At 36.3% G+C, this 11,875-nt stretch overlaps 1 protein-coding gene across 1 annotated transcript; it reads right to left on the reverse strand.

Moving 5' to 3' along the window:
• Positions 1-261: 261 nt before the first annotated feature.
• LOC126067716 (olfactory receptor 2L5) lies at positions 262-1,200 on the reverse strand. The gene has a single exon (XM_049869875.1). It carries the CDS (start codon positions 1,198-1,200, stop codon positions 262-264), a length of 939 nt encoding a protein of 312 aa, XP_049725832.1.
• Between the last annotated feature and the right edge of the window lie 10,675 nt (positions 1,201-11,875).

Here is an 11,875-nt window from a genome sequence, read left to right on the forward strand (position 1 = left end):
TTTCTATTTCTATTTTCTAATTCTAATAAAATCTTACTTTTGGAAAATATATTTCTTTCACATTGATTGAAAAATAACTACAAAAAAAGTAAAAATTGTAGCTTGGGAACATTCTTTTTTGTGTGTGTGTCAAATGCCAGTTTTTGAATCCTCTAAATTTGGTCCTTCAGGTCTTGAGTATTTTTATAGTGGCTATGCACTTTTATGCACTACTGAGCCGACGTGCACCTATAGGTTGAGTACTAATGCAGAAATTTTTGTCTATGCTTTCACAAAGACAATTCTCTGAATGATTCTCCTTAGGGCCGCCATCACCTCCTTGTTCCTCAGGCTGTAGATAATGGGGTTGAGCGTAGAGGTGATGATGGTGTAGAAAACAGCCAGAACCTTGTCTTCTGTAGGAGATCGGAAAGCTCTTGGGCATAGGTAAGTGTAAACAAAGGGTGCATAGTAGAAGGTCACCACAGTGAGGTGGGTACTGCAGGTCGAATAGGCCTTCTTCCTCCCTTCTGATGAGGGCATGTGGTAGACAGCAAGGAGAATCTGGCCATAAGAACAACTAATGCCAATGAAAGGGAACACGAGGAACAAGGTGGTGCTCACAAACACTGTGTACTCATAGACCCAGGTGTCCATGCAAGCCAAAGTCAACATGGCTGGAACATCACAGAAAAAATGATTGATGGCCCTAGATTGGCAATAGGGCATATGGAGTGCATATGCAGTGTGGGCACAGGAGTTGATAGACCCCATTATCCAAGATCCTGTTATCATCAGCACACACACTTTTTTGCTCATACGAATGGGATAATGGAGAGGAAAGCAAATGGCCATGTAACGGTCATAGGCCATAGATGTCAAGAGAAGTGTTTCTGCACCTGCCAAAGTCAAGAAGAAGAAACTCTGAACTCCACATCCAATGAAGGAGATTGACTTGATTCCAAACAGGAAGTTGGAAGCCATCTTGGGGACAATGGTGGAGATGTTATTCAGGTCCACGAGAGAGAGTTGACTAAGTAGGAAATACATGGGTGTATGGAGATGGGTGTCCAAGAAAATGAGGAGAGTCATGGATAGGTTGCCAATCAGAGCCATTATGAAAATTAGAATGATGAGAATGAAGAGGAATACGCCAATTTTTGATGGTGGGAACAACCCTAATAAGATGAAATCAGTTGATGTTTGGTTATAATTTTCCATCAGGCATTCATGTGGTTTTTCTAAAAGCAAACAGAGGAGTAAATCAGTTAGGTAAGTTTTTTTTTAACTCCTTAGTTTTCTCAGACCGCAAATTATTCATGAGATTTACTTCTCTTAAATAAAGGACTAAGCTACTTTGACAAAGAAACCTCATTTTCTGACCTCTAGATCAAATTAGCAGAGGCATACATTTCTGACCAAAATATGTCATAAGAAACCTAAGAAGTTAAAAAAAAGAAAATTTCCTATAATGATTCAGTAGGAATGGATGTTTTATTGTACCACATAAAATTAGGGATCATTAAGAGGTTAGATCTCACACTAAATCATATACATTGAAAATCTATTACAGACTCATACTACAAATAAATTTTTATGACCTTCAGGGGAAGATGTCTTTCTTCTAAATTTATATCCTGAGATTTACTGCAGTGGTGTATCAGCTCATGTTGAGGAGCTGTATTTCTTTCTTGAGCACTCTTTGCATAGTAATGCCAAATCAAACTCCCTTGAAGTCAAGTATCATTTTTTGGCTCATCTGTTAAGAAATGTATGACAAATTATCATCGCCAAGTACCATTTACACAAAGTCGTATTAATTCATATATATCTTTTCATTTTCAGTTTTCTCTGCTTTGTATTCCCTTCTGCTGCCTCACTCAATTTCCAAGTTTCTAGTTAAAGCAGACAATTTATTGGAGTGTCTATATGCCATGGTCATTGTAGCTTCCTGATTCTGCTCAAGGTCTCCCCAAAGAGAAAGCGCATTCTGTCACTGTTTCCCTGATGCTTAGCTAACATAACACATTGCACAGTGGCACATTCTCTTATTCATTCCTTTTTTTCTAATGTTTTCTTGTATTTGAAACCAAAGTTATATGATGATTAATAGATATATTATAAATTTAAGAAGAAAAAGTTTAGAGAGATTAAGAATGAGAGCAGGAGATAAGACATCGAAAGATGAAAAATTTCATGGACTTTGAAATAAGGAATTTGGATAAAGGACTGGTCTCTCACTCAAATGTAAAAAAGAATAGCATCTTGAAAATTTTCTAGGTAAGGGTGGGTGGGAGAATTCTCCAGAATGAAGACCACAAATGTACAATCTCTGTATGTTATGTCCAAAAAGAGTTGTAGTGTTTTGTTCTAAAGTATTATGATAAAGATAAATTCACCAAATTTTTGATAAGGTCTCCAAAATGAAAGAGGAGATCCATACACACGAGGACTGGGTGCCCAATAAGTAAGGTATGCATAGGCTTCCTTGTGCTTGCTTACTAATCTGTAATGCTCAATTTCATCTGTTTTTCATCACATCAAATATGTGGGGAAACTCATGTGAAATTTTGCACTACAGATTAGTAAGTAAACATAAGTAAGTCAATGCATACCTTGCTTACTCTTTAAGTCCATGTACACCTTGCTTACTGGTTAATCTGCCCTTCACACATGTGTTCATACACACAGGTACACACACATTTATATAAAGTGAGTTAAAAATGATCAAGAAAATATACATGAAGAGAAAAAAAAATTCTAAAAACCATTTCGAATCTTCAGAAAAGAATGAGAATTTATTAAATCAACAATACAGAATATTGTACTACATAAAAGAAAATTCCAGGTAACAGGAAAGGGCTCCTGGAAACTAAAAATGTCATAATATGTATAAGTGATTCAATTAAAATTTTGAAAGATATAGGGGAGAAAATCTTGCAGAAAAAAAGAAGATAAACGACAAAACATTAAATGGTTGACTTTTAGAAGGTAAGAGAATTAGAGATTTTAATATAGGAGGACCCTACATACATTTATGGGCATTCCTGGAAATGCATATAGCAAAATAATTATGGAGTTAATATTACCAAAGGAAAACATTCTCTCAGAACTTAACTATATGAGCCACCATATTCAAACAGCATGCAAAGCACATAGAAAAAGAAATGAGAAATATTTTATTGGAAAGTATTTTCTTGAAAATTCTAAATATCTTCTGGAAAATATTTTTTTGAAAAGTCTCAATACCAGCTACAAAGAGAAGATTCTGTAAGTTTCTTGAAAGAAACAATAGTGATAATAATAAAAAGAAATATGTACAGGAACGACAAAGTAACCTTGGGTTTTGCAATAACGTTAAAGTTTTATATATTAGCAACAAATTCTAGAAGCTAGAACAATGCCGTTAACCTCTCTTCCCAAGACATTGAGTGTGATGTAACTACGTTGGGAGAATGGAAGAAAGGAGAGAGGTGTGGAGGGGCATGTGGGGAGGGCAGCACCTCATACACAATGACCTGAGGCATGAGACAGTATTTGGGATTTAGGAATCAAGCTTTAGAAGACATACATATTGTTTGCAAAATATGATGGTAAGCATAGAAGAAAGAGTAAAATAAGTTGAAGTTATTGTCTCGGGGTGAGGATGAGTGAGTTATAAGGCCATTACTTAACTATCTCAGCTATTGATACCGTGTTCATTCATTCCTTGAATAAAATATATAAAAACCAAAAAAAACCAAACCCATTGCCATTGGGTCGATTCCCACTCACAGGTTTAAAAATTATGTCACTGATAATAATTGAAAAGTACTTCAATTATTACATATTTAAATCTCCAAGCAAATTGTAAGAAAGCTAACAGCAGGGTCCTAATCCTGGGTGAAAAATGTGATTCCTTGATTATTGTATGATTCCTTGATTATTGTATAACCCCTGATAACTTCTGAAAGAAAAATTGGGAAAGCATATTTTTATAAGTATCATTTGGATTCAACAAGATACCTAAATATTAGATTGGTATCACAGTATGTAATTATTTTAGTAGTTTAAATTATTGACAAGATAGAGAAGGCATAATTTGAAATTATCAATGAAATTACCATTGTGATAACTTCTGTCATTTATAAATAGGGCTGTCTAGGACAAAGCCTCTATATGAAAGTTAATGTTATCTCTGTTTAAAGATGAAGAAAAAGAAGTACAGTACAGAAATAATGAATGGCACGTAAGATCTATTATTTGGCCACATATATCTTGTGACTACCAATGCAATATCTTTTTGATTACTCATGTTCCCCTGTTCTTACGTGCTAATATCTTGTCCTGTGATATCATTTAAGGGAACTGTTTGCCTGACAGGGAGCCCTGGTGGCTAAATTACATACCTTCATGAAATTCCACAATGGTCAGTCATCAGCATTAATCATAGATGAATCGAGAAGTAGGCAAACAGATATTCTAAAAGACGGAAACTGATTACTAGAATATACCCCAAAACCGAACCCATTGCTGTCAAGACATTTCTGACTCATAATGTCCCTATAGGACAGGGTAGACTGCCCATAGCGTTTCTAAGGAGCAGCTCTTGAATTCAAACTGCAGACCTTTTGGTTAGCAATCGAGCTCTTAACCACAGCACTGCCCGGGCTCCTACTAGAGTATAGCCTTCACATTTTGGTTTGGAACAGGGGTGGGTTTATCTGCTTCATTGCACAACTACAGAGAGTTTGCGTCAAAACTAGATCTAATTCTTGCTCTACTACATACTAGAAATGTAAACATGGGTTAGTGAATTTAACTGTTTAACCCCGTAGTTGATATATGGAGCAGATATTAAAACAAGACAAATATAGATCATTGCAAACTGTATATAAGATAACACACAGTGAATACTGAGTGTCACCCTGAGAATAAGACATCATTGAACAGTTATTGTCACCTTTATTCTCTTCATCATCACCATTGTCATTGCTATCAACATAATTATTATCATTTTCATTCAAATACTTGTCACCTACATTTGCATAGTGTTATAGTTTTCAAATTGCTTACATTCACTACTCCATTCCTCACAAAAGCTCTGTCAAGTTGTTAATAAAAATGGTAGCACTACTTCATTGGAAGTTTAGTTTTTTGTAAAGGAGGTAAAATATATAAATAAACACATAGTCAAAATCATAAAGCACTACAATGTGGCACAGTATGTATTTAAAATTAAAACCTGGATTAAAAAAAAAATTTTTTAACCATAGCATATCCACTAATCCTTGAATCTAGATGATGTCCACGAAATTTAGAAAGTATTTTATTTTCCAGTAGATAGTAATTTTAGACATTCTTATTTTACCTTTAGTGTAACTTCCATTTTATATTTTCATATAAAATCTAGATAAATAATCTCCAGATACTTAATTACAAAGAGTGGATTACATAAGGTAGAACAGCAAATAAGACACAGCAGTAGCCAGTCTTCACTCATGGGCAAAGAAAGAAGTAAATGCAAGAAATAGGAAACGCTGCCTTCATAATTGTTACGGAGAATCTGGGCTCTTAAGAGTTAGCTTTATTAGTCGTGTTTCATGTGGGCGCATCAAAAGTTTACTCCACAGGACATGACTTACCATTCTCCTTTCCAGTGACTCTTATCTCCCTTCTAATACAGACAACATATTTATGAGTTAGATTCAAAACGACTTTCTGTTGTCTGTTCATGCTCTAGGATTTTTTTTTTTTAACAATGTGGTAAAGAATGGAGCCAATACCTTACCTCCAGCTCTATTTTGAATCTTCTAATTCTGAAATTGACCAACTCTTATATGAATTTTGCCGCTCAATTCCTAAACCTATTACTGTAAGTCCAGAATCATTTTTGTTTAGACATTAATACACACTACCAAAAGAATTATTACAAGGGACTTAACACCTATGTGATCTCATGATGTACTAGCATGAAAACACCTCTACTTATGGAGAATATAATTCATGTGACTAGCACCATATTAAAGCATTCTAAACTTGGCTGAACTCTGCAAAGTTTCCATCACAGGCTCTACATGTTACGCATTTTCCCCTCCTTAATAAATCCAATTTATCCTTCAAACTTCCCCTTAAATATAATTTGTTTTATAAATCTATTTGCTCAGTTACAGACAAATTCTTCTTACATTTAAGGTTCCATTTTAGGCCATGTAAATTTTTATGATATATTTTGTCACACAGAATCATAATTATTTTGGTATTTTTGAGGATAAGCCTGAGTATATTCATCATAAATTGTGGAGCAAGTTTCACAGATAATGAAAACCCCAATCACACCCCTTACCCCTTGTCTCTGTCTAACCACAAGCTTGTTTTGAGCAACATTTTTCAGGAGGTCTCAGCAGATAGTGGCTCCATCCACTGAACTAACCCGAGCTACACCTTGAAGCATGAGCAGATGGAAGAAATTACATCCTTCAACCGACCCCCGGACCAGATTGTCACCGGAAGGAATGATATCTCCCAGCCCATTATTTTACCCGATTCCATTTTAGAAGCGAGGGGGTCCCACTACATGCACATCTGACGGAAGATGGTTTAATATCCGGACCCCAAAATATGGGCATGGGAGGGCTAAGGGCGGAAAGTTCCTGGTACCTAACCCAACCCCCCACACCATTGGAAACAAAAAGCTCCCCAGCCCCCTTAGACAGCGAGCACGTGGCCTTATGGTTGGTAGACCCCAGGCGCTCCTTGTATGTGCAGAGATAAACTTACCACTTTCTGACTCCCTTGCAATTAGTGTCCATCTTATTTCAATGGGCTAATAAGATAGGACAAGAACCCGAACGGCGATCAGTTACAATAATACCAACCATTTAGTGTATATTCAATTCACTATGTTTCACCTTCAATTCACGGTGGTGTTGTTCTGTGTTGTAGATTCCACTCCAATCACAGTGACCCTCTAGGAGAGAGTAGAAGTACCCTGTAGGGTTTCCAAAGCTGTATTTCTTTATGGGGAACCCCAGTGGTGAACTGGAAATTCTGGTAGCACAGTAGTTAAGAGCTATGACTGCTAACCAAAAGTCGGCAGTTCAAATCCACCAGCCACATCTTGGAAACCCCATGGGGCAGTTCTACCCTGTCCTGTGGGGTCACTATACGTCAGAATCAACTCGACTGCAATGGGTTTGTTTGTTTTGCTAATACTTATAAATGACAGTACTTAATTAATTCTAACCAAAGTTCTTTAATAGTTTTAGAAGAGTTCCTGTTCATATATGATGAATAAAAACAAAATTTGGAATACTATCTTTTTTTTAACCTTCTCACTTTCACAAACTCATTGGCTTGGTCAGCTGGCAGTGGGCCTACAGTCATCAGATGAATAAAGTCATTTTTCTGAATAAACTTCTTTGAATACATTTGAAACAAAAGTGCATATTCATCTCTCTTCCCTGAACATAACATTTTAGGTAACTCAAAGAAGACTTACCAAAAATCATGACTCTAGGCCTTCTTGGCTTGGTTATTGATTCTAATACTTGTTTTGTTTGTATTCACTTGGGAATGTCCACTGAGACTTGGACAATGTGGGGCAAGTCACTAATAACATAGCATGGCCCTAGGCCAAGGTTGGCAAAGGAGTTCTGATAATTTTTCTGGATGTTTTCACAGATGTACTAAATGTCAATTCAGAGGTGAAAGAAATAAAAACATTTTGTCGGGTCATTTCAATATTACGTTATTAAAGTTTTATAGAAGCATCAGTTTTATACACTGTTATTCACTCAGTGTATAGCAATGTCTCTACACTTTAATTTTCCAGTTTTGATTATATTGGCCAACAAATTTAATAAATTAAAATGAAATGCAATTAATTTAATAAAAATTTATAAATGCTTATAAAATCACTCAGTTTTGTAGTGATCTTTATTTTATCTTAGGCATTATGTATTTTCAAATTGTTTTATTCTGTTGGAAAGGTCTGTTAAAGTTTATGTATTCTTCTAAGTCTTTTGTCATTGTTTTAACAATGTTCACAGCATCTTCACCAGGAATAGATTCCATTTTAAGAAACCACTTCCTTTGCTTATCCATAAGAAGCAACTTCTTATCCACTAAAATTTTATTATGAGATTGCAGCAATTCAGTCACATGTTAAAGGTCTGCTTCTAATTCTAGTTCTCGTTTCTTCCACCACATCTGCAATTACTTCCTCCACTGAAGTTTTGAACCCCTCAAAGTCATTCATGAGGGCTGGAATTAACTTCTTCCAAGCTCTTGTTTAGGTTGAGGTTTTAATTTCCTGCTATGAATCAAGAATGTGTTTAATGGCATCCAGACAGGCAAATCCTTTCCAGAAGGTTTTCAATTTATTTTGCCCAGATCGATCAGAGGAATCACTGTCTATGACAGCTATACCCCAAAAACCAAACCCAGTGCTGTTGAGTCGATTCTGACTCATAGCGACCCTATAGGGCAGAGTAACACTGCCCCATAGAGCTTCCAATGAGCGCCTGGTGTATTCGAACTGCCGACCCTTTGGTTAGCAGCCGTAGCACTTAACCACTATGCCACCAGGGCTTCCATGACAGCTATAGGCTTACAAAATTTATTTCTTAACTAATAAGACTTGAAAGTCAAAATTACTCCTTGATCCATGGGCTCCAGAATGGATCTTGTGTTACCAGGCATGAAAACCACATTAACTTCCTGACACATCTCCGTTAGAGTTCTCGGGTGACCAGGTACACTGTCAATGAGCAGTAATATTTTAAAAGGAATCTTTTTTTTCAGAACAGTAGGTCTCAACAGTGAGCTCAAAATATTCAGTAAACCATGTTGTAAACAGATGTGCTGTCATCCAGGATTTGGTGCTCCATTTACAGAGCATAGATAGATTTGGCATAATTTTTAAGTGCCCTGAGATATTCAGAATGGTAAATGTGCTTTGGCTTCAGCTTAAAATCTCCAGCTGCTTTACCTAGCGCTAGCAAGAGAGTCAGCCTGTCCTCTGAAATGTTAAAGCCAGGTAGTGACTTCTCTCTGGCTATGAAAGTCCTACATGGCATCTTCTTTCAATATAAGGCTGTTTCATCTACATTGAAAATCTGTGGTTTAGCGTAGCCGCCTTCATCAATTATCTGAGCATAATTGGATAGCTTGCTGCAGCTTCTACATCAGCACTTGCTGCTTCACCTTGCATTTTTATGTTATGGGGATAGATTCTTTCCTTAAACCTCATGAACCAACCTCTTCTAACTTCATACTTTTCGTTTGCATCTTACCCATCTCTCTCAGCCTTCACAGAATTGAAGAGAGTTAGGGCCTTGCTCTGAGTTAGAGAGTTAGACTTTGGCTTAAGGGAACGTTGTGGCTGGGTTGATCTAGCCAAACCACTAAAACTTTCTCCGTATCAGCAATAAAACTGTTTCACCTTCTTTTTATTCGTACGTTCACTGGAATAAAAATACCCCTTGCTGATGAGTTGATTTTGACTCATAGCTACCCTATAGGACAGAGTAGAACTGCCCCATAGGGTTTCCAAGGAGTAGCTGGTGAATTTGAACTGCCGAGCTGTTGATTAGCAGTTGAGGTCTTATCATTGTGCAGTAGGGTTTAATCCAGAATTTCCACTACAACCTTTCCACCACAGGTCATGCTGCCCGTATTTCAAATACTGTTGACATAGTTTCCAGCAACACAGCAACAGGCCAGCCATCATTGCATGACAAAATGACAGACAGGTGATAGCCAGTACCTAATATAGAACTCAGATACTCACTTTCCCACCCACCTTACAGCTATGGCCAACACATACATCCTAGACTCTGCATTATGACACCAGACATTGACTCGGGAGCTGGTCACTCAAAGGAGTAGGGCATGAGCATAGCAACTAAGGAAACTTGGAAGAGGCAGCAGTAAATCAACCCAGCTTCCAGAAGTGCCAATCATATAGTTCTGGGGGCTATGAATGGCTTCCAAGAGAGTCAACAGTGTTGTCATCACACAATTCATTCTCAGGCACACATTGGGCTTTGCTCATGATCTTTAAGCCTGACTCATCTATATTTTTTCTGATTGAGTGGGACTGAACTTATTTCTGTGCTTTCAGTTAAGAACTCCCTAGCTAATAGTAGCAGACTCCAAATTCTATTTGGATTCAGTTGGAATACCTTACCAGAAAAGAGTCTAGGAAAGAGAGGAAGAAGATCTGGGGTAAGGCAGTGATTTCAGGATTGAGAAAGAGAGAAGATGCTTGAATATGCTCAATAATTAAGAATATTTTATGATAGAGTAGGTTTTTTGAATGAAAGGAAACAAACAAAAACTTAGGTTAACTCCCTATTATCAAACTGACTCACCATTTCTTGTGAAATGGAACTATTTATTTCCCCTCAAATTTATTAAGTGCTCAGTAGGTATTTGATATTTGGTTATTGGTCTAGAGTAGCAATTTTTTTTTCCTCCAACAAATGTGAGATTCAAGTAAGCTATGTGAGACTAGGTAAATGTTTCGTTAGTAACCAAACTACTACCTTTTTCCACTGTAGTGTTTAGATATCATACAGTTCCTAGTGATGAGAAATTTTCAGTTCATTTAAATTAGGAGACAAAAAAGCCATACTAATTTGCCATTGCATAAATCATGCTTCTAATTATTAGTGGAGAGAACTCTAAATGCTTACTGGGAATCAGTATAAAGACATCTAAATTCTTATCATTTCTTCAAAATGTGGATCTCCTAATCCAGAAAAATTATAATTTCCAACACTAAGATGTTAGTTTTCCATGGCTGTGTTGACTTAGTTAATCAAGGGCTTTTCTCAAATGTTCATTCTAGCTTCCTCTTTTCATCTGTCCTCAGAAAATGAATAGCATATCAGCATTATTCTCTCCTGGACAGCAAGCAATTCCTCTTCACCCAGAATATACACCTAAGCTAATAAATTTTTTTACTGGAAATAATGATGGGACTTTCGGCACAGGATGAAGAGGCGTATCAAATTAAAGCACTGGAACGGGGAATTTGATTCCCTCACTCCTACCCTTAAAACATCTCAATAGAATTGCAAGTCTAACAAGTGGAGAAATGGATCATGCATAACATAAATTGTCTTAGACAAGTGTACCAGTGGCTACTTCAGATGCAAAATTTGAGTCTGTGCTGGGGAATCATTTAGGAGTGGCTAAGATTTTTTTTTTTTTTAAGATAGTATAACCTGTACTCATTAGGCTGTAACTTCCATTAATCCTCTTATAAAGTGGGCTCTCCTTCTCTTACAGCTCAGTTAGCATCTCTCCAACCTTAATTTCTGATCCTGTTAATAAATCACTTTCCTAGGATTCATATGGTTAAATCCAGGGCCCTTCTCCTGGAAAACATAAACTGGTCATATTTCCTCTACAATTCTATAAAACTTTCAAAATCCCTATAACAGTCATTTCCCCTGAAATTGGGGGAAAAAAATAGAAACACTAAACACCTATTAAGAGTAAATTAATGGGAAAAATATTTTACTTTTGATTAGATTCAATCACACTAAAATATTTATTGCTCTGTTCTAGTTTTTTTAGTTTAGTCATATTAAGAGATAAATTAAGTATAGTAGAATGATATCTTCATGTTAGCCAATTTCGTTTTTTATTTCTACATATTAATAAAACCTTATTTCTGAAATTTGGTGAAATATACGTGCCTTTTATATTGATAAAAAATCATCTCAGGAATAAACAAAAATTATGACTAAGTAACATACAATTATTTTGTCAAACTTGAACTTTTAAAAACCTTCTAATATAACTTAAGACCCTATCTTCATCCTTAAGTAATATTTTTCTTAGTGACTATTCTCTGCAGAATAGACAGACACCTGCAGCTTGAGGAGTGATGATGAAATCTTAT

This window comes from Elephas maximus, chromosome 2, assembly GCF_024166365.1.
Source record: "Elephas maximus indicus isolate mEleMax1 chromosome 2, mEleMax1 primary haplotype, whole genome shotgun sequence".
Classification (NCBI taxonomy): domain Eukaryota; kingdom Metazoa; phylum Chordata; class Mammalia; order Proboscidea; family Elephantidae; genus Elephas; species Elephas maximus.